The 23499-nt window shown below is 47.3% G+C and overlaps 1 protein-coding gene across 3 annotated transcripts in view; it reads right to left on the bottom strand.

The window, feature by feature from the left end:
* Positions 1-7843: 7843 nt before the first annotated feature.
* The window catches only part of LOC116940150 (bone morphogenetic protein receptor type-1B-like), a 55336-nt gene continuing 39680 nt past the window's right edge, over positions 7844-23499 (bottom strand). For all 3 annotated transcript variants that reach the window (XM_032949464.2, XM_032949462.2, XM_032949463.2), the window contains exons 2-12: positions 20984-21205; positions 20150-20318; positions 18967-19069; positions 18337-18442; positions 17546-17642; positions 16880-17018; positions 16414-16606; positions 15290-15587; positions 14783-14958; positions 14244-14374; positions 7844-13586 (exon numbers count right to left, since the gene is read on the bottom strand). In XM_032949464.2, coding sequence (XP_032805355.2) covers positions 13461-13586; positions 14244-14374; positions 14783-14958; positions 15290-15587; positions 16414-16606; positions 16880-17018; positions 17546-17642; positions 18337-18442; positions 18967-19069; positions 20150-20318; positions 20984-21053 — 1608 coding nt within the window. In that variant the 5' untranslated portion in view covers positions 21054-21205 and the 3' untranslated portion in view covers positions 7844-13460. The remainder of the gene's footprint in view (positions 13587-14243; positions 14375-14782; positions 14959-15289; positions 15588-16413; positions 16607-16879; positions 17019-17545; positions 17643-18336; positions 18443-18966; positions 19070-20149; positions 20319-20983; positions 21206-23499) is intronic.

Below are 23499 nucleotides of genomic sequence, written 5' to 3'. Positions count from 1 at the left end.
ACCATTCCTGGCAATTATTGCCCTATTTCGCTTTTTCTTTTTCTAATATTCAAGAATGCCTTGTTCATAACCGCCTCTCACTCCATAATTTATTCATATTTCCTCTATTCACAATTTCAGTCCGGGTTTCGCCCTCTTCATTCCACGGAAACAGCCCTTCTCAATCTCTGCAACCATCTTGCAAATTCATTCCATGCCAGTCTTGTTTACATTCTCATTCTTCCCGACCTTTCCTCCGCCTTTGGCACTGTTGATCACCCCACTCTGCTTTCCACTCTCTCCGACCTCGGCATCTCTGGCACTCCCCTCTCCTGGCTCGTCTCACCTTTACTAACAATACATGTGCATGTATTGTTAGTAAAATTGCGTGCTAACTTATACTCATGTGCATTTTTGTACACTTCATGACATTTAGTTACGAATCTTTTTTTTTTCATAAATGTCGGCTAGGAACGCAACTCTTGTTTTTAACATTACGTCTACGGGAAATTAATTAGCTTGAAGTAATTTCAAGTAAAGTAGCATTTTCCAGGAACGCATCCCCTACTTATAGCGGGGGATTCCTGTGTTTCACATTTGACGAGACGATTATGGCGATATATTCTTTGGGTCTTTCGGTAAAGCCACGTAGATAGAAAAAAAATCTAAATAATATCAATATCACGACTTTTCGATCGCAACACAAGAAACCATATTTGTTTTCACCTGAAGACGATTGCTTGTGTTGCGATCGAAACATCGTGATATTGTTATTATTTTGATTTAAAAAAAATATCCACGTGGCTTTACCTAAAGACCCAATGAATATGAATTCCTGCAGTCACGAAATCTTTAAGTCAAGATGTGTGGCTATATGTTATAGCCGAACTAATATTCAATACAACCTGCTCTCTGAAAGCATATATCATTTGTAAACAAAATAAATGCTTCTGCACTGCTGCTCAGGGAAATTAAAATCGACAAACTCAGATATCGCGTTTATTTAAATTGTGTTTTTTTTGTTCCATTATTCCCACCCCTCTCCCCTTCTTCCAATACCTTCACCCTCCCCTCGAAATATGCTATTTCCGATCGCCATCCCTACCATGGTAGGGCTGCGAGGAGCCCACGTGCTTCCAGCGGGTGCCCTTTTTGAGGGGGTTTCGCCCCGAAATGTTACGCGTTCGTGACCTGTTTGTTTGTTGGGTTCTTGAACAATAATATACCAACAAAAACACTTCTGCACAATTTATTTTAATCTCAACTTTAATTCTCACGTTTCGCCTGTGCTCCTTCAACTGCACTGGCTTCCCGTTTACTACACCGCTGTCTTTTGAAATACCTGACGCTAAAATTTAAATATCTCTTTGGCCTTGCCCCACCTAATATCGCCTCTTTCATCTCCTTCCGTCCCCTCCTCTCGTCCTCATCGTTCCTAATCTTCTCTCTGTCTGTCCCTCCTTCTGCCTGTGCCCAATCCCGTTTTCGGCCCTGCTCCATCCTTGCATCCCTCCCACTGGAATCAACTTCTCCTAGATATTAAGCAGTCCCCCTCCTGAACCTCCTTCCATCCCTTGCAAAGCTTGGAGGTTTCAGGTCATGGAGACATGCGATATGATCACGGCCCGACAGCAGCTGTGAGGCTCTTGCAATGAGCAATGTCAGGAGCATAGCCCAATATTAGCACAACAGCAGATGTAGCAGTCACCTGTGCCGTCTCTACAACGTGTGCAAGACGGGCACGCACCATTAATGGTCGCAACTTGACCGTATATTAAAAAAGGAAGAAAGTCAAAGAGTATCCTCCGCATAGCCTGAACAGACTACTGGGGCAAGTGCCGTTAGCGAGCACGGCGCACGAGGGGGTTGGATGACCAAAACCACGCCCGGCCGCCTTTGTCTCCCTAGTAGCGATGTTTACACACCCCACCAGGTACTCATTTGAGACTGAGTCGACCTAGGGGGAGGCCCAGGACCGGTTAAGATAATCGTCACCGGTGTTGGCCGTGAGCGGGCATCGAACACCGGTCGCCGGGTCCGTAGCGCAGCGCGCTACCCACTACCCCACCTCTCCCCACCGTAGATACACACACACACGTTCACTCAGTCTCTCGCGGAGACACGCCTGGGAGAGGGGGCTAGGATGAGTGCTCACGCGTGTGGACCCTGGAAGGAAGGGGGGAGGGGTGGAACGTCGGAGGGGGGTGGAGATGAACGACAGGACATAGCAGGGGGTGGGGGTAGAGAGATGGCAGGGGCGTGGGGGTGCTGGTGTTAGGGTCGCAGGGAGAGAGGCAATCGGTGGGGGTGGGGCGAGCCGAGAGCCCTCCCGTCACTCCGCGCCGCACGTCCTCGTGTCCGCGCCTGACGCTCGGCACGGAACCGCGTGGCGGGCGCCGAGGTGAATTCTCCGCGTGCCTGCATCTAGGAAACCGTGCCACAGCTGACGAGCTAGAACCGGGCCACATGCACACAGCTCCAGTCGTGATCATCATCAGCATCATCATCATTATCCGGGGCTGAGTCTGTACAGCTTCAGTAATAATCACGGGTCATATGTATGCATCATCATGGTCGTCGTCACCATCATCAGTATCCCTGGACACCATCTCCCTTGACACAGAGATGTTATCTTATTGAGTCCTCGCGTGATTTTAAATCAACTGATATCATGAGTGAATTTTGTCCTTGTAGCAGCAAGCCTATCTCGAAGGCGCTACATTTCACGTAACAACAGTAAGCTATTATCAATCCAAGTTATTATTGTAAACTGACTTGGGCGAATTGGAGCGATAATGATTAGGATGTTGATTGAATTGCTGTGATGGTCGCTCAGTACCACATCTGAGAAATACGTTTAAGAAAATAATTTCGCACGAACTTAAAGTTATGGCTCCTCTCAGTCCTCATCGTGAAATATTAAACTAAGAAGCATTGATGTTGCAATCGTGTTTGTAAGTCACAAGAACATGTGACGCCACTATCGAACACTTCTATTGCCTCCCATGTAAAGTGTCTTGCCACTTTATTTAAACGACGGTCTTTACACTAATTTGCATTCTTAGAGACTGATTTATATATAAAAAATGAATTAAAAATGTGCAATACTAACAATTTGGAAATAACATCAAAGTTCATTCTTACAATCTGGAAAATCTCTGTTCGTTAAGTGAGCCTCTCACTTTGAAACTTGACCCAATGGATCAAATTGCACGACTTATTTAGCATGCAGTGGAAATTCTCAATGACCATCCCGGCGCTCACGTGATCTTTAAAAACAAGCAAGGCAAACATTTGTTTTTTGTTTTTATAAATGCGCAGCAATTGAATAAATGTTACGTTTTCTGGCCACAAAAGTGATCTTCTTTACATAATCATCGAGTTGTATTTGGAAGTTTCCAAAATTGCACAAATGAGTGTGTGTACAGACAAGTAGGAGGAAACCGGGGTGTCAGGTTTCTCCCACTCATACGAAGGGGTAACACCCATAATGTCCGTACAAACGATATTTAATCATTATCAATTGCTGTACTGTCACGTCCTGGCCACATCACAGCGAAATAAGTTAAACATCATATACTGTACATACATACTTAAGTAGTTTCATATCCAGTGACCTAACCAGGCTTCAATATGCTTAGTTTCCAATGTGTGCTGTAAAACATTGTTAGTTAAGGCTCGCAAGCTGACAGCCCTCCTGTGTAATACAGACTCGTGTCTATGCGTGGTGAGCGACAAATCCACTGTGCTCTGAAAACCTCCTTTAGGTCGCGCTAAATGTACATTTCATATCTGAAACGTACCACCATGTACCATGCATAGATACGGACGCAAAAAATAGAAAGATCCCCCGTATTTATCTAACAGACTTTTGGGGTAAGTGGTGTTAGCGGGCACCTATGAAGGCCGGGACGGCACACGAGGGAGTGGGTGGCCAAGACCACGCCCGGCCGCCTTTGTATCCCCCATGGCCACGTTTACACACTGCACCAGGTACTCATTTGAGGCTGAGTCGACCGCCTTTGTCTCCCTTGTGGCGATGTTTACTCACCGCAGCAGGTACTCATTTGAGGACGAGACGACTTATTGGTAGGCCAGGACCGGTGTTGGCCGTGAGCGAGAATCGAACTCGGGTCGCCAGGTTCGTAGCGCAGCGCGCTAACGACTACACTACCGCTCCCCACAATACGAACGCAAAGACACACACAAAGATCCCCCCCCCCCCCCAACAGAGCCTTAACAGACTGTTGGGGCAAGTGCTGTTAGCGAGCACGCACACACACCAACACAGCAACGTAAAACTCCCGCGGCTTTAATGGGAGCGAGGCTCAGTCGGGTGATGGGCGCCACGACGTTGGGGATGGCCCCGCAGCCGCAGCCGCCGCCGCCGGCGCCACGCGCAGCGGGGCCACGGTCCCCAGAGACGGGCCCACGGGCCCACGGGGGCCCCCGCCAAGCATGGGAATGCCCTCACGTCGGTGTCCGCTTTAATGTTTTTGTCGTCGTCGTCATCATCATCATCAGCGGCAGCCATGATCAATCTACTGCTGGACGAACGCCTTGCTCAAGCCACCGCCTTCATGTGTTTACGCTTTGAATGTATTTAAAGTTATGAATAATTGTGTGGGTCTCCTGTAAGTGACACGCCCCTATCCATAATGTGCATTACATATACAGTACAGTGTAGGTGGTGACTCTTTAGGGTACTTTAAAGATGTCTTTCGTAAAATAAATAAAGATCCCCCCCCCCCCCGTATTGATCTAACAGACTGTTGGGGCAAGTGATGTTCGCGGGCACCTATGAAGGCCGAAACGGCACACAAGGTGATGTGTGGTCAACACCACCTCTGGTATATATATTTTTTTCATCACAGGGTTCGAATTAAAGAGGAATACATTTCCCCAATGGGCAAAGGCGCGTGAGTGCCAAGTGCGGTCGTCTGCAGACTCCAGAGGAGCAGCAGCAGCAGCACGACACGTCGCTTGTAGGAGGGACTGTCACTGTGTTCCCCGATCTTTCTTCAGTAAATAAAGTGTTTGCTAAGCGTATGGGCTTAACGTTCTATGTTAACTGCACACAATGAGGTTTAGAAAGTAATAAACATTACGGGCAACATGTTTAAGTTTAATACGTTATTCAATGCGTGTTAATTTAATTGAAATTAATAATGATATATTTTTGGCAAATTTAACATTTTTGTGTTTGGTTTACAAACTGCCATTTTCCGAGCCGCTGTAATTTACCTAAGCCCTAGTCTTCCCGGTATTCGATAAGGAGCCTTCTGCTTTGAAAGTGCTCCTACCCGGTTGTAAAACTCATCTCAATATCGCAGCCCGGGGGTCGGCAACCTTTCAAAGAAGAAGAGCCATTTGTTTTGTCTTTGACCAACATAGTTCGAGCCGCATCACCACGCAAAGCCACGTGTACATAAACATAGTAGCAGGTAAACAGCAGATGTCAACACACATTCTGACTTAAATAAACAACATGGGTGATGGAATAAACTTCGTCTATTTAGTTTCCCCCCCCCCCTTAGTCTTTAACAATACAGTTTGACTGTTGTACATTTTCTTGTCAACAAGGCATTCCATAGCGACCCATACCCTCCCATATATAATCACTTCTCTTTTACGTTCAATTATGTTTTAAGATTTAAGTAAAAAAAAACGTCTGCCACCAAAGAGGACAGCCAAAGAGCCCCAAGGAGGGGAGGTAGCCAAAGAGCCACCGCATGCGTCTCCCGAGCCGCATGTTGCCGACCCCTGGCGCCGAAGTGCGCAATTCATGAGCAATCGTGGCTGATATCATTGCTCCCCCTACTGGAAGTGGTCGCCAGGCTGAAATTCATGGGGCCAAAAATGTCCAGCGGTGTCCGTCGAGGCAGGCAAACGCTCAACCGGTTTTACCATTCCACCGCCTCTTCGGCAGTCAGACCGGCTTGCACACATGCCGCCAGATGCTGTCGGTAATGTATGTACAGTATGTTGAACTTATTTCGCACCGTACTTAGCCAACCGTGCTCATCGGAGGTGGGCATCGTTTTTGCCTAATCCCTGGCCAGCTGGCACAAAACGTAATGTGCATTAAACGAATCCACCGCTGGATGAGGGCCTCGCCACACCGTGCGAGGTGTGGGGATCTCGGGAGTTATTTGACCGTTCTTCATCACGCTGCTCAGTGCGCGTTGAAGCCAGGGGAGGCATAGACGTGGGAGCAAAGTAGAACATTTTTTTCTTCTGCACTGCACATAACGGAGCACAAAATCCACAGCCGCCTATGACAACCCAGAGTGCGTTTTGTTCGCACAACCAAGCGCTATCCAGGCTCAGGACTGCTGAGCTTCCGAGATGTATGCTTAACTTCTTCCGCACCGTACGTAGCCAATCGTGCTAATCGGAGGTTGCGGGGAAGGACAACAAACTAAACCACAGAAAGACAGTTCAGAATTTTTTTTTCTCAAAAACTCAAGAAAGAAGACATCTTTCTTGTTGCCAATTGCTTCGCGTGGACCGGTTTTGGGGGCTCCTCCGAGAATCCACGCGAAGCTGCGAGAGGTCTCCGCTTGCCACCTGGCGGTCATCAGCAGATCCGCACGTTGCTGCGACAGCGTCAGCATTGGCGAGAGGTGGGGGGAAGATCAAGTTGTACGGTACTCTTGGCGCCGTCACTCCGGTGGTGCAATGGTTGGTCGCACGCGATTGCGAGCTCGATTCTCGGCCACGGATAACATCAGCGGCGAGTTTCAATTTCACCAACAACCCTTACTGCGGTTGCACCCGACTCAAGAGCCGCATGGCTCACAGGGCTATACTTAATAAATGAAACTTTAAACTTGAAAAGGGCCATCATACAACGGTCGATTGAGAATGGTAAAATTACAACTGTTTAGAATGGCTTGTGACTATGAATCCATGTTGTTGCTCAGCTCGCCGTAGGAATGTGGAATTTCCACCAGCGGCTCAGGACTGTAAACTAGAACACTGCGTCGGTGCTGATCTGAACTGGACATCGCTGCGCTTGCTTCCGTCACAACCACGATCAATCAATCCGTGCGCTTGCCTCTCCCCCCCGTGGTGGCCACTCGAGAGAGAGGCGCGACCCCAGCCGCGTCGCTCATTCACAGAGCGCCCAGCAGGCGGCAGTCCTCGACTGACGAACACAATTCGTTCCGAAGACCCGTTCGTAGATGGAACGGTTCGTAAGTATGAATACAGTAATCTACTGTATATTTAAATGTACACACACGAAGACTCACGCCCAGCACGCGGCTGACTAATTTACATCTCGCGGAGGATCGCTCAGCTGAACAAAATAATAGTGCTATGGTTCAGTTTGCAAGCGAGAGCTCGCGTTTTAAGTAAACAAATGTCATGGAAGCTGGTTCGTAAGTGCGGGTGTTCGTAAGTCGAGGACTGTCTGTACTGTTCAAGGCGGCCGCTACTGGCGGTGTCCACAGTCGGTGGCTCATAGCACACATTGCGCCGCTTGCAACAATTCAACCGTGGCAAATGAACGTCATCATTCACAAGCGGACTGACAAACGTATGTAAAAGAATCACCCAGAATGTGTCAGATTTCGTTCCCTCCGGGAAGTTAAACTGACTTGCACTTGGTTAGTACTCAGACGAGAGAATGGAAATACCAAGTGGCTTTGCTTCGGCTGTACAGGAATTTCTTAATTTGTGTGCGGATCTTTTGAGTTTGATCCTCCCATATTTGGCAGTCTCTCCGGGTACTCTGGTACCCTCCAATTCGCCAAGCACTCGTTAATGGAAAACATCCTAAAATGCAGTACCCTCATTATTCTTACTCCTCTCTATCACTTCTCATCAGCAGATAATAGATGCACGTGGGGGGTCAAAAGAAAATGAGCAAACATTTATTATTACAGTATCCTTTTTTAAAAAACTAAACAAAAATTAAGGGTAATGTCAAATAACAGTCTGCAGGCGACTCACACGTGGGGTGTAAATGATGCCAAGGCAAGCGGGCACCAGTAGCTCGGACTTCACACACACGGAGATTCATGAGCAACGTGAGCACGGAACTGTACATCGCATTTTACACGGCGTATAACATATTCCAATACTATTCATACAGCAGAGTAATTACAGTATGGGCCCAACGTAACGTGTTGCTTTTCTATGTTAACATATTCATAAGAAGGAGGGGGGGGGGATATATCGTTTGTATATGTCCGGTAATGGTTCATGTTAAAACATTTACTTTATACTTGAGGCAGCATAAAAAGGCAATGAATTAAAGATCCAAAGGCAGCCAAGTTTAAAGTGTGGAGCTGTAGTTGAAAGGGGGATAACAGATGGGGGTAAAGGCTCAAATCTGAACTTCCATTCCGCTCCACTGCAAGTACAGTCATCGTCACATGATCACCCAATATTCATCAAAGCAAAACTGCATAAGGTAAATTAATGTAACGTCAGACACGACCGATAATGGATAACAACAGGAAGAGCTGACTGGTGGAGCGAGAGATGACGTTTTGACGTGTTGGGTTAATATTCAAGCAATAGTACGTTGACATCATTTATCCAGATATCACTACACACCTCCAGATGAGCAAACCATAATAACCACAGTAAATCAACTTATTCAGCTGTATTTCTTTCTTGTTGATTTCATTAGCGTCAGCTCGCATGCAACAATCATTGCCAGGGATAAGTTGGAACGTCTGAAATGTAAGCAAATTCTATTTTGAGATTTAGAAGCTTTTGACACTAGGCTTTGTTCAGGGCCCACGTACAGGCACTGCATTGTCACGTGGTTCAGACCCGATGCCCTGCTGCTCAAGGCATTTAAAATGATCAGCCATCAATTCAAGTTTGTAGAAGCAGAGTGATTTTTGGGTGTCCAATGTTAATGGACATATACATTCATAGACTCGGGGCTAAATGCACATCTTGACAAAATGAGCACAACACAACGCCCTCGGTGATGCCATTTATGGAGACACCAGAACATTTTAGCCAAAAAGAGGATCAGCCTGCAGGCCCTGCCTCAAATCTCATCAGATTTGTTTGGTTATCCTCGTGGCTGGTCACTCAAAACAAGTGCATATCGCACAGTGCTGGTGCAGTATATCCCAATAAGACCACCCCTCACGATACAGCCGTAACAAAGGAGAGCACTGTGCCTGCAAAGATACGTTGGAACTTTACGGCTCTTAGGCAATAAAGGATTTGTACTCTGACACCCAGTGACTGCACCAGAGCTGCCGGATTAATGCTCATCATGGACAACGTTATGCTTTTGTAAGAAGGTATATTTTTTTTCCAATAAACGGTATGCACTTTCTAAGCATGAGCTAGCAACGCCAATGCTTGATGCTTTATTTTAAAGAACTCAATACAACGCTGAATATAATAACAAGGTCTGTATTCACATATAAAATCAGTCAACCGTTCCGCAATTACTTTCTCTTCTGCTGTATACACACACACACTGGACAATTCTATATTAGTCACTCCTTTTTCAGCAAAAGTAATTTTGTGACTCTCAAACTCCCTCTTAGTGCCTCCCCATGACCCACATATCCAAATTATTTTCCTCATGACCAATCAGGAGCGTGTAGAGAGTGCAGTTGCCTAATTTGTATATAAGGCAATATGCATAGTACTAAATGTACCCAGCAAAATCTCAACCCAGCAAACCTTTGTGGTACACACCAAGGGAAAACTCCTTCAGTAGGATACTGGAAGAACAGACATCTGCAGTCAAATGTTGGATTTGAAAGAGCTGAAGGATCTGGCAGAAGTAATAGCGAGGTGTGGTGGCATTAATGCAATTGGGCATGTTGACGTCTGATTTGATAAATATTGATAACCAAACGTGACCAGGATGAGACTTAGGATTCAAGTTTGAGAAACTCCCAAGACACGATTGGTATAAAACACTCGGCGAAAACACGCCTACGTGTGCACCGCTTAATAGTACATCAAATCAGGAGATGTCACCGAGAGGTTTGCTTAACAAATGGCCAACGTGCTTCTTTTCAACTATGAAATTCCACCCTCCCTCCCCTCCCACCTCGGTCTTTGGAAATGCAGCTACGCAAACTGTTATACGAACTATAAACCAATAGTGAAAAAATATACAAACTCTATATAAAATAATACAAGTCCTATGTACATGATACAACACCACGTGGCGTGCTCTCATTCATGCCTGGCAGACGAGCGCGGGGGCGTGAAGGCCCTGCGGCGCTCCCGGAGCCGGTAACCGACTCTGCGTTTGTCCCCCCGCGCATGCATGGGCTACAGGAGCAGGGGGCCAAGGTAAGCATTTCCGTTTCGCTCTCATTCCCGTCTTACAAACGTATTAGCTTTAATAGCGTAGAGTACCATTGCGTGTTGCATGTGAAAGTAAACTTGGGAATTAGTTTGCAATTTTCCACCGCGGGGACCTAATTTAAACCGTGGTCACGTGGTGGGTGATTCGAGCAATTAAGGACGCAACAACAAAAGCAGCAACGGGAATCGAGAGCAGACGCCACGCGCCACTAAGCAGGGGTGGTGATGTGACCACGGTGCTTGCTGCAGGATAGGTTCCCTTTCAGAGCACTGAGCACGAGTTGCCAGGCAATGTTGAGGGATTTCATGAAAAACTGAAGCTCACGAGCATGTTGAATCTGCTTGACCTTTGTGATCAGACACTGAATAATTTGTTAACTTGACGGCATTGAATAGTATAATTACAATGTGGGCACATATACGCACGCACACACTCACTGCACTAATTCCAGGATGGGGTGGCTGTAAGCGGAGTTCGACATCGCAGGCTACTCATATCGTATCGCATTATTCGCTGTGTGTGCATGTTGACATTTGTAAGGGTCGAGCAAAGGAGCTCAAAGGACAATGCATTATGCAAAGCAAGTGCCAATTCAATATCATCAACATTTTACACTCGAACGTAAGTTTACAAAAGCAGATTGAAGAGAAAAGCAGAAACACATATATACGTACATACACACAAACAGGGTAGTTAGCACAATAACAATCTGAAATAACAAGAGACCACGACACACTTTTCTTTCACAATCCAGTTCAAGATGAATCGTTTGGCAAGAAGGGTGCTAAGCGCTGGTGCGTTGGTACTGTGTTGCACACACTGCTATTACTGCCGAGCTTCTGAATCTACATTAAAACGTCTCATTCCATTACATCCAACACATCCGATTAGCACGGTTGGCTACGTACGGTGCCGAAGTTCAACATTCATACATATCACTCCGATCTCCATTTTGCTCTCGAAGCGCCCTATAGAAATTATCACTGCCACCTGTACATTCACGCAAACCTCTTTCCCCTGGATACCCGGAGAGACCATCAATGGGCTGTTTTCATCATAAAGGTCCTCTTAAAACAAACCCAACAATTACATAAGTAACCACTCGGTTCCTCCAACTCACTCCTGTAGCCTCACAAGTGCCTCCTTATTCCTATTAAAATGCAATTTGCTCAAAAACTTTGCTACTTGCACCTACTTTTTTTCTGGTGCCCTCCTGCTCAAGATTTTTTTAAATATTTTCACGTGTTTTGTTTACGACCATTAAATACCCCCTGTGTTAGTTGTGCAATATTCCTGAAGGGACCCTGTAGTAACTCGTTCTCTGCAATATCGATGCACTTGTTGTTTTGTTGTTGCTGTGCTCACGCACCACGGATCGACCTGGTAAAACAGCTAAGCAACCGGCAAAACGGGATCATGTTTGAAACAAATAAAATGAACTCAAATGCAAAGTTCAACAGTTCACTGAATCATTTAAATGTCTGGGGCCTCGAACACACATTGATATTTCGTGCCGAAGGTTTATAAGGAGAGTGACTGCACCCGCTTAGTTTACGTTGCCACCGGAGCGGGCTGCTACCTGGTGCGCACACAGAGGTCACTCAGTTTAACACAGGCTTTCGCGACCAAAATTATTATCTATAATAGAGGTGTTTGGGTGAGATCGCATAAATGTGTTGTTAAACTCGCCACCACCCGACACAGCCAATTAGTAAGGTTTGTCACGTAAACAAAACATGCCAATTCGTTACTGTGTGCTGAACTAGTAACGACTGTGTTGGGTGGTGGTGGGTTTAACAACACATTTATATTTATGCGATCTAACACAAAAAAACCTCTTTTGGAGAGGTCAATCGGCCTTACTAAAGGCCAGTAAACCGACAACAGCTGCTGGAACAATCCCACTGCCAGTGCCATTCGAGCTCTCACATCGACTAACACCAATTTCAGGACAAGTGTTCCATGTTGAAAGCAAACGTGTTTTTTCACTAATGGAAAAAAAAATTTTCAATAAAAAACACAAACACTGCAGCACTTTTTTTTCACTGAATGCCACCTCACAAGTTATGTCGAATGACGTTTTCCACATGACAGGCCAAACACGAAGCTGTCATCGCCAAACTCCTGGCAGGAAATACGAAACGCGGCTACTCGGCTTGAAGGTGTTAACACAAAACCCGAGCTCTTTGTTGACGTCTGTAATGGCCTTAAAACGCATGACCAGGAAAATGTAATTCAAGTATAAGGTCCATTTCCAGTTTTCAGAAGGGAGTTTTCGTTCGATGCAATGACGATAAAAACAATTGACTGTTTACAGTGCTGTGGAAGAATTAAACAAAACCCAGAATGGGTTCGGGGTTCACTCGATGTCACGGAGTAGAACTTTTGAATGACTTTCCAATGATCGATGTTTCTTCTTTCGGAAGTTTGCAGGCTTTTGCGGTGATTACGGAGGAAGTTAATAAACAGCGAGGCATTGTAGAACAATCTAAAGGCTACACAAAAGAAAATGGGAATAAATCATTGAGTCACCATACAGGCCTGTAGCCCAAGGTGTTTCCACTAGTGCCTGAAACAATACTCCACTGTGACGAGACTGCGAACACACCAGCACAACTGAGTTGCACGAAGTAACCTCTCCAGCACGGCTATGACTTTAATCGGCGGCGGAAGTCAGGCCACCAAACCAACTGAAAGGCAGGCACCACTTTGGGATTCATCCACCATCTTCACCGTCTTCGTGGTATCTCTCAAATGTTGGGTTTTTTGTTTTTATCGCAAAGGAACTTGCAGAGGCAGAACTTCATTCAAAATAAGCACAGTTTTCCTTGAACATCCAGCAGTGGACAAATGCAGAGCCGAGCAAAAGCAAATGTTATTTCACCGCAGTTTGTGTCAGTGCTTTGTCACATGATCAACTCGCAGATATGTACCGACTGGACCACACACAATGGGCAGCGGCTTCAACGGCAACATTTTGCTGATGGAAAAAAATGCTTCAACGTAAAATGTCTTTTGCCCTCCGCTTGAGATCGTGCAGAAAATGCCAACTATTAGATATTTAAATATTAAAACCACGGGAAAAAAAATCTTCTTGCTTTGTTTAGCTTTTAAAAGTTAATCAGGTTATTATTGTTTTTGTTTCCTCGGCATGCACAGAGGAGGTGGCCCGTCAGATCTTGACATCCTGTGCCTCCGCCATCTTTGCGAGGGTCTTCTTGACGCGTAGGGCGGTGAGCCGCGACGACGGATTGTGGGCCCAGCACTCGGCCATCACCTTCGCCAGCGTCCGCAAGACCTGCGTGCGTGCGGGAGGGGGGGGAGATGGACACGTAGCACGGCTCAGTAACCTGGCACGTTGCAGCGCTGCGTAATGGAGAACGGCTTACGCACGGTGATGTGAGGTGATTTTATAAAGCCCATTGGTCATCGGGCTGAGACCATCGCAACTTGCTACAGTTGAGGACCCAGATTTATCACAGGTGGCTGCCCGCATTAGAACCGGGGAGCTATGTCAGTGATTCTAGCTCAGTGCTCCAACTCCCAGGTTTTAACTGAAGCTTGGGGGTTAGGCGAGACTTTTGTCAGATTGTTTGTAAATGTATTCTCTTGTACATAACACTACAACAACCCTGAGGTTAAACAATGCGAGTGATGTCACGGATGAAGCATCCAATATCGGTGGTGACCCTGTGATGTTAAGATTGGTGCAAGGTGACCCAGGTAAAAAAAAACAAACGTGGAGCATCCAAGACAAAGTGTGTTCCCAAGCTCATTTCCCAAGCTTGCTTGGTGTCAGGTCGGCCTGGTAGGGCTGCTATGGAAACGTGAGCTGAGCTTGTGAACCTAGTTCAAGCCACTGGCTGGTGCAGTATGCATCCCAGTGGCCATGGACTAGGGGCATGTTGTGTTGCGTATGCGAAGGTTTATGAGACACAGGTAGCGGAGGAGTCACCTCATCAGAGTTCCAGCGGTTGGGCAGCAGGGGGCGCAACCTTTTCACGCACACGGCATCACGCATCTCCTGGTATGAGGGCTCTGCCGAGGTGATGTCGTGGAAGGGAGGCTGATACTCCTCCACCGTGCCTGCACGGAGCAACGACATGTGACGGCACCAGCCGGGTCAGTACCATCAGCACAAAAAGACAAAGATCCCCCGTATAGCCTTATCTTAAACTGGTGGGGCAAGTGCTGTTAGTGAGCACTATTGAAGGCTGGCACAGGAAAACGAGAGGGTGCGTGGCCAGCACCACACCCGGCCACCTTTGTCTCTGCATTGGCAATGTTTACACATTGCACCGGGTACCCATTTGAGGCTGAGTCGACCTAGGGTAGGCCCAGGACCGGTTCAGATCACTGTCACTGGTGTTGGCCGTGAGTGGGAATCGAACTTGGGTCACCGGGTTCGCAGCGCGCCAACCGCTACACTACCGTTCCCCACAAATGCACAAACCGGCACACATGAGGTCTGTGACAGCTGGCAAGTACACGCACCAGAGCACACGCAGCGGCGCGCCACCTCCCACAGGACGAGCCCCATGCTGTACATGTCGGCCATGAGGTAGGCCTGGAAGTTGGGCTTGTGCAGTCGCTCGTCCAGCACCTCGGGGGCGCAGTACCGGGGCAGCCCCAACCGCGGTGTCGGCGGCAGGTCCACGTCGTTCGTTTCACTGCGAGGAGCATGAGGCCAAAGAAGATCAACATACATACCTTTTGACAGCAATTACCATCATGAGCACTTCAGTAATCACCATCACCTTGACACACCATAGCCGCCACCACCACCACCACCACCACAATCTATACCAATCACCAGCACTACCACAAGCACCCGTAGCACGCTGAACACACGAATAACTAGTTAACACAAAGGACCCCCCCATATTGCCGTGTTGATTGTTTAGGAAAATGCTGTTTGCGAGCGCCTCTCAAGGTTGACAGCTACGACACGGCCGTCACGAGTACTTGGAGCTAGCGGCCACCGCCCCGGAGTGCACCCACCTGTTGTACTTGGCCGCGAGGCCAAGTCCGGCGATGACGCAGGTGCCTCCGCGCTTCACCAGCAGGCTGCGTGAACTCAGGTCCCGGTGCGCGATGCCTGGCTTCCCGCGCGTGCCGTGGATCTCGGTGTGCAGGTGGCACAGCCCCGAGGCGGCCGAGTAGGCGAGTCGCAGGGCGCCGCGGCCGTCCACGGTGGAGGAGCGCAGATACTCGCGCAGCGATCCGCTCTCATGGTACTCCGTCACCAGCAGCAGCTGGGTCCACGAACCGGTGCCCTTGATGTCGGCTGCGATGAAGCCTGCGTGATGGACCCAACACTAGTCAATCCCTCATCTTACACCTTAACATTTGCACTGTATTTTAATTTATCCACGTATTAGCTTTACCTAGGGTCAATTTATTTTGTCAGCATCTTCCATGACTTCTAAGAGATCCCCGCCATGTGTTTGTATCTCACGCCACCTTTCTTGAAATTCTCCTTGGCACAACGCAACCTCTGTTGTTTATAGCACGTCTTTATTTCCCCCTATTATTCTATTACGAAGACTTTTTCTCCACAGTCTAATGAGATCCCATTCTCACCAGACTTCCATAGTATCTCAACCTCACTTATTTTATCTCACCGAACATTAAGGCCACCCCTGCCACTCTTATTATTAGTGTTGTATAAAACACTCTGGAGGGAGCAGTGGCACAGTGGTTAGCACACTGCGCTATGAGCACTGCCACAGTTCACATCCACAGTCAATGATAAATTAACTAGTTCTGGCCCTCTCTTTCACCAACCCACACTGACCGGTACGATGCAGTATGTTAAAAAAAAAATCCTGCACGACTGACACGTATGTATCTTGAACTTCTTTCGCACTATACGTAGCCAACCGTGCTAATCAGAGGTGCGGGAATGGGGAGGCCTTCAATGAACAAGGTGCTGCACACTACATTATATAACTCGATTTTGACTGTCCTGTACTACCCGTACAGGACAATAATTATTATCCGTCGCTGGACACCCAAGCCGAGGGTCCTGCGCCGGTGCACACGATTGTGAAGCTTTGGTAGTTACAGCAAAGCCTTGTGAGCGACCTCGAGGAGTGCCCTCGTGATGCAACTCTGCCGCCTACCAAGGATGTTTTCATGCCGCATGAGCACCGTCTGGTAGATCTCCGTCTCGCGGAACCAGATGGCCTCCTCGGTGGTGAAGAAAACCTTCACGGCCACAGTCTCGTCACGCCAGCGGCCCTGCCACACCTCGCCAAAGCGCCCACGCCCAATCTCCCGCACCAGCGCTATCTGCTTCGCGATCGTCCGCTGCACCTGCGGAGAGGGCCGAGGAGGTTTTTAATCGCACGTAATTTAGTAACCCGTCCTCAATATTCATAATAATAATAATAAACAAGTATTTCAACAGGAAAGCAAAACAGACAAATCCAACACTTTCTCTAAATGATGAGGAAGCCCATCACAAGAGGAAAATACATGAAGGGCAGGAAACAAATGCCTGATGGGATGGGCAGATTTTCAATTCCTTGGAGTTGTGTGTCATGTTACAAGTGGGTAACTTTGAGCGTGTGAAGCCGGAGTAGATACCAGTAGGGGGAGCCCAGAGCCGCTGCCAGAACTCTGGCACTCCTCCAGCAGATCCTCCAGGGTGTTGCCGCGGGGAATGATGAGCTCATCGCGCTCCGGCCACTTCTGTCCTCTGCGCCTCGCTTCCTGGCGCCTGTATCTGCGCGCACGCATGCAGAGGAGACCACGTGACCGCACAAGCGTTATCAATGGCTAACAAAAACAAAACACACGTGCCGACATTGTGCAAACCCACCGAAGCGATCGCGACAAAAGCAAAGGATCAACGCGTGCCCATCGCTCAGCAACTGCCTTCCATCACATTCAAAAGTCAACGGTGGCAGGACTCGGAACAGACCGGCATCATCATTAAAAAAAAGTTACGACTTTACACAGGCCACAAATAGGCAGATTGTCTCGGAGAAGGCTTACGAGTCTGACGTGTGGCTGCGGTTGATTCGGCACTGCGCTGGTGGTCGCCGTGCTTACCACGCGTGACTGCAGAGATTCCCAACACACAGCCGTCCCAAACTGTGGAGAGCTGCCCCTTACGGCGCAGCTACAAGGCGGAATGAAAAGGCTGACTGAACTCGATGACGCGGCAATCGAGAGGATGAATGGATTTTCACTCCTATTGAGTTGTGAAGCCAAAATCAAGGTGAGCAGAGACGGGGTGGGGGCCCTCACCGCAAGTACATGAAGACGATGACAATGACAAGGACGATGAAGCAGATGGCAGCGGAGATGAAGAGGGCCAGGCGGTGCACGCTCGAGTCCAGGAAACCTGACGGTACAGCGGTGGCGGCACGCGGGTCAACGGGGCCCGAAATTTTCCCGACAAGCGCAGCACCACAAAACAATGAAGCCAATAGGAGGGAACACAAACAGAACGAGGAGGAAAAACATCAGAATGGCAGGGAACAAAAGAGAAATTGTAACCCGAGATGCAACACAATGATTGCCTACAGCATCTGATGGTAATCGTAAAAAACAATATTAATAATATAGTGACGTTCATGGCGAGTTAAAATAGTTTGGCTAGTGCCAATGCAAATTCGACTAATACGCTTGCCCATGAGCACTGCTAAATTCACTACATGAATACGTGTACAACTCTTTTTTCCTTCTGTTTAAGATGAATACAGCTCTTATTTTACAACTTACAATATAATCAGTCCTTTACCTATTCAGGAAACTATTGAGTCTCAAGATACCAATTCTTTAGTGATAATTTTGTAGGTGGAAGGAAAATTTAAAACCCAGAGCAAACTCACACACAAGTGGGCACAATGCTAATAAATCCACAAATGCAGAAATACAGATTCTACTACTGTCAGTTTTATTATTATCATAGCTAGTTCACTTTCGCGATGTGCCCTCATTTCAGCAAATAAAATGGCATGCAAGAATGTTGTAACCGCCCGAGTGGCAAGCATGTGGGTTGAGGAGTTAGGGGTAATGTTGCTATGTACACTCACCGATGGAGGCCCCAGGTGGCGGCAGCGTTGGCCGTAGCTCCTTGTTGCAGTAGTTGCCCTCCACGCAGCACTCGATGGTCCTGCGGAACCGGGACTTGGGGGAGTCCTGTCAAATGGGGCCCACAAAAAGAACTTCACTAAAAATGCTGCTCGGAATGGGCGTCGAGGCGCAAAACAATAATGGCTTGGGCTCAAAGTCCTGGCACGCCTCCTGGTCTGGTTCAATGTTATTTTTTTTGGTGGCATTATTTTTGGAGTGGCGCAGCCATCTTAACATCTCGGCGCCTACTGACGCATGACGATTGTTTAGGAGGAAGACATCAGTACGCACATACTGGAGGTTGCGGGGGAGTCGGAGGAGGGCAAGAGGCTGGGCGAAGCAGTGTTGGCTGGCCCGAATGAAAACCTGAAAAACTAATTACATAATTGCACATTTTGTTCGTAACTAAAAACGGATTGTTGAATTGTGGTCCCAAATTATTACAATTCGTTGAATCACAGGATAGGTGAAGCATCACGTGCCAACTGTCTACACGGATCGGCTGAACGCTGCGTGCTGCGGCACGGGGCGTTGCTGCGTGGGCGATGGCACCATGGTTTCCGTGGGGGCCACGAGGAGGAGGCTCTCACCCGGCACTGAAACTCTGAGCCCTCGCGCTGGATGCACCCGGCCGTTGTGATCACCTCCCCGGCGTCGTCCTCCTCCACGATCGTGAAGCAGTAGCCGCTCGCCCTGATGTCGGCACACAATTAGTTATAATTGAGCACGTGTGGTGTTTGTGCCGTGCTAAAAGCGCAGCACCATCACGACGGAAGGCGCAATATGTTTCACAGACACAGTCTGCAGTTGTTTCCAAGTCAAGGGTTGCTGTTTTATTTGTGTAATCCCAACTGAGTAATTGGCAGGCAATTTTCAAATTTGGCAAATTTTAGACCATTACGCAGGCACACAATGGCCTACTATTGGAAAGTATTTATATAGGTGAAAACATCGTTGGCTAGGCTCATAACACGTGAAACAAAAAATATTTTTGGAAAAAATGAATGGCTCTACTTATCCAGGAAAGTCTCACCGAGTCTCAAGACTCAGTTTCAGGCACTGTGGACAGTTAGACAATTATGGAATATTTTACGTTTGGGAAACTAGGGTAGGTGGAGAAAGCTCATCCATAAGAGAGGAGAGCTCCCGTATCTTGCAGAGAATCCATCAAGCAGTGACAATGTTTGTCACTGTCAGGCTAAGGGGTCAACGCGGCCAACGCAGACCTCACCTCACTTTGACATTACATTCTTTCATCTGCCGGACCCCGTGTAGGGGTTTGTAAAGTTGGCAACTCATCTCCAAGGCAACCACTTTACTCATGCGAGTACCTTTTCAAGTGTCTATATAAAACACGTGTTATGAATGTAATCATCCACTACACAGAACCAGATTTTACGCTTGCCATAACTGGTTTTATAGGCGGTTGTAAGTACGTTCCCTACTTTACAAGGTGTTCAGACTCAGAAATCTATAATTGAATACCTAAAATCAGTATGCTCATTCGTGTAACCAAGCGATTCATACCTAAATGACTGAGCTTCAAAGTAAGCTGCACATGAGGTGAACGTGACTTTTTATCACAAATAATCGACTCTCCCACCGACAGAAGCTACGCAGAGCGGCGCATGATGGCCCAACGGCCGTCCTATCATGTATAAGCGTTTCTTTATACACCTGGCCGTAAAAAGACATTATCGGCGAATTAAAGGAACCTGTGGCGTGTTTGACGTGAGGATCGCACGGCCCATGGTGCCCAGTGCTACTCCTCACCTGCAGGTGTTGTTGACACTTTCCGGAGGGCAGTGCTGGCTGCAGTAGCACAGAAGGTTCCTGGGCGGCTCTGGGATCTCTCCGTCGTCAGTCCCGGCCGTGTCTTTCTTGCCATCTGCTTTGCTCTTGGCCCCGGCTCCCAAAAGCAGGCTGTCGGGCCGCTCGGCCGCTACAACCAGCAGAGACACGCCACCCGTTAGACGCGTCCTAGCCAACATTACCTATTATACGCGTCCTAGCTAACGCCACCCATTACACATGTCCAAGCCAACGGCACCCGTTAAACACGCCCTACAAAAAACTGAGTCATGGCCACCCGTTACACGCGTCCTAGCCAACGCCAACCAAATGTACTATTACATTCAGACTTGGACTGAGCTCCACTGAAGATGATGGTTTAATCACAAACAGCAGATGCCCAGATTTTAATCCAGGACCTCAGCTGTGTCGGCTCAGTGCTCTGAAACCCTGAGCCACGTACCTCATGGTTGCTACGAATTCGCGGGAATACTGTTGCTCATATCCCAGTGCACAGCTGATTTCACAGCTCGTGACTCCAGGAAATGAAAATCTCCTTCGTTGGTCCATTAAGAGATACATTGACATACACTCTGCATAAACGAAGGGGCAGCTGTGGGTACTTCAACTATCCACCGGGCACAGTGGTAACCATTAAACAATATGCTACCGGCTTACCCAGCGGCTATAAACGAGAGAGACAACGGAGCGAGCTGTGTTAAAGGGGCCCCACTTTCCCCGCGTTGGTGTCGCCTGCGGGCTTCCCACTCCCGGTTCTCCCTGACACGTTCGTGCGCATCTCCCTCCGGGGCACACCTGTGGCTTGCAGCGCCAGCACGGCCAGCGCGACGGCTCCCACGCTCCACGCTCTCCACCACACCCACATCTTCTCCTCGGCAAACCTCCAGCAGAAACCTTGCAGCTCCCAGTGACACTCTGTGCGGCAGAAGTGCAGCCCAGGACGGAAATACTGGTGCTCCTTCTCGGTTGAGTTGTTGTTGCACGTCTAATTCTTATTGGGAAGCAGTCACTGGGTATCTGTACATGTTAAGAGAGAGGGGAGGAAAGGAGATGAGGGAAATGGTTTATTATTCATAATTGTGGACGAACATTTTTCCCAAGAACAGAGTGCGCAAAATGCAACGCACGCCTACCTGCATTTAGCGCAGCCTGCGAGTGAAATTGTGATGCAAACATAATAAGCAATGCACCAAAAGCAAGTAGGTGACGTTAGACACATGGATTTTGTAAGGGAAACCGAGAGGTGAACCCCTATCCAGGAACTCGTATAATTCTGTAGATTTTTCTGGCAGGAAAGGTGTTGGTGTTCTACATGTCAACATCAGATGGCTTGTGATTAAATTAAGTCAATTAAAACTAGAAGTGGCGAATCTTGACGCAGACATTTTTTGCCTAACAGAAACATTTCTCACTCCTGCCGTCATAGACTTGCAGATTGCGATTGACAACTACAACCTTTTTCGGCTTGACCGAGGACCTAAAGGAGGTGGAATTGCCATCTATGTTTGTAATACTATTGCATGTTCACCAGCTCACTCCTTGTTTAAAAAATGTTGTTTTGAAGGTCTGGCTCTCAGAATAACTCTCCCAAATAATCAACAGATATTGGTAGTGTACTGCTATCGACCGCCTAGTGGGAAGGATATTGAAGCTGCATCTGCACTGAGAGCTTTTTTGGGAGCCTCCCTAAAGGTGAAATAGTTTTAGTGGGTGATCTAAATTGGAATTGGCTAAACCCGCCGGCCGTGGCCACAAATTTTGCAGATGAATTTAATCTGTTTCAATTAATAAATGTCCCCACAAGACCCAACCTAAAAAATCCGGGACAGTCATCTCTGCTTGACGTCCTATTGACAAATTCCCCTCACAATTTCACACTGACTGGTGTTCTAGGTAATAACCTTAGTGATCACTCCTTCATTTTTGGGGTGAGATCATCAGCCAGACCCAAATCCCCCCCCTAAATTGGTTGAGAAACACTCTATGAGACACTTCAGCACTCAGGCATTTACTAATGATGTGCTTCACTAGGATACTGACAAGGTCTGTGATATCCCCAACCTGACTACGGCTTGGGAGACCTTCAGGTACACATTTCTCCAAATTCTTAACAAACATGCTCCGTTGGTTAGATTTAAAATTAAAGGCAACCGCCCACCATGGTTTGATCCTTTGATTACAAAGCTCATGAAAACTAGGGACAAGGCTTGGGCATGTGCTCAGAAAAGTAATTTGGTCAATGACTGGCTAGAATACAGGATTTTAAGGAATAGATGCGTAAAAAAAATACGGCATGCAAAAAATGCCTACTTTTCCTCCACTCTCCTGGAATCACATGGGAATGTCAGGATTTTCTGGAAAACAATCAAATGTATCGAAAAGGCATCCAAAACAGACAATCTGCCCGTTGAGCTTAATCGAAATGGGGAATATTTTTCAGATCCCAAAAAAATAGTTGACAATTTTAACCTTCATTTTTCTGAAGCTGGTAATCTTTTTGATAATGTATTGGGAGTCACCCCTGCTCATGCAAATTCCTACACCCCTGTCCAAACATTAAACGAATTTAGTTTCCAGTCAATCCACGAAAGTAATGTTCTGAAACAACTGTCCTACCTCAAAGGGTCCTCCTCTACCGGAGCAGATAGTATTCCCGTCTTTGCTCTACTAACTGTTGGTCACCTAATATACAAACCTATAGCCCATATTTTCAACCTCTCCATCAAAGAAGCGTCAGTTCCTCTAGAATGGAAACATTCCTATGTCTGTCCACTTCATAAAGATGATCCAAATAACGACCAACCTATCTAAATGTTGTCCCCGTTGATGAAATTTTTTGAAAAATTGACCTACCAAATTAGCAGTTTCCTGTCCACCAACAATCTACTACATCTAAAACAATCTAGGTTCTGAAAAAAAATACAGCACCACATCTGCTGCATTAGACTCTCTGAATCACATTTACAGTACCCTTGATAATAAGCAGTACTGTGCCTGTCTTTTTCTAGACCTGTCCAAAGCTTGATACAGTAGACCACAACACCCTGCTTAGTAAACTAAGTTGCCTCGGTTTTTCCAAAAATGCAGTAAAATGGTTACAAAATTACCTCTTTTCTCTCACCCAAACTGTATTCACAAATGTTTAAGGGTCAAACAGTGTTAAGATAACAAAAAGGGTTCCACAGGGTTCCATCCTCGGCCCCCTTTTGTTCTCTCTATGTCAATGACTTGGGCACTGACCTGGATCATTCCAGGGTAAATCTTTTTGCAGATGACACGATACTGATTACTGCTGGCCGCTCTCCAGATGA

The sequence above is a fragment of the Petromyzon marinus genome, chromosome 8 (genome assembly GCF_048934315.1).
Source record: "Petromyzon marinus isolate PM22_M1 ecotype Great Lakes invasive population chromosome 8, UKy_Petmar_22M1.pri1.0, whole genome shotgun sequence".
In the NCBI taxonomy this organism is placed as follows: Eukaryota; Metazoa; Chordata; class Hyperoartia; order Petromyzontiformes; family Petromyzontidae; genus Petromyzon; species Petromyzon marinus.
The sequence above is the reverse complement of the archived record's forward strand: the minus strand, read 5'-3'. Positions and strand labels throughout refer to the sequence as shown.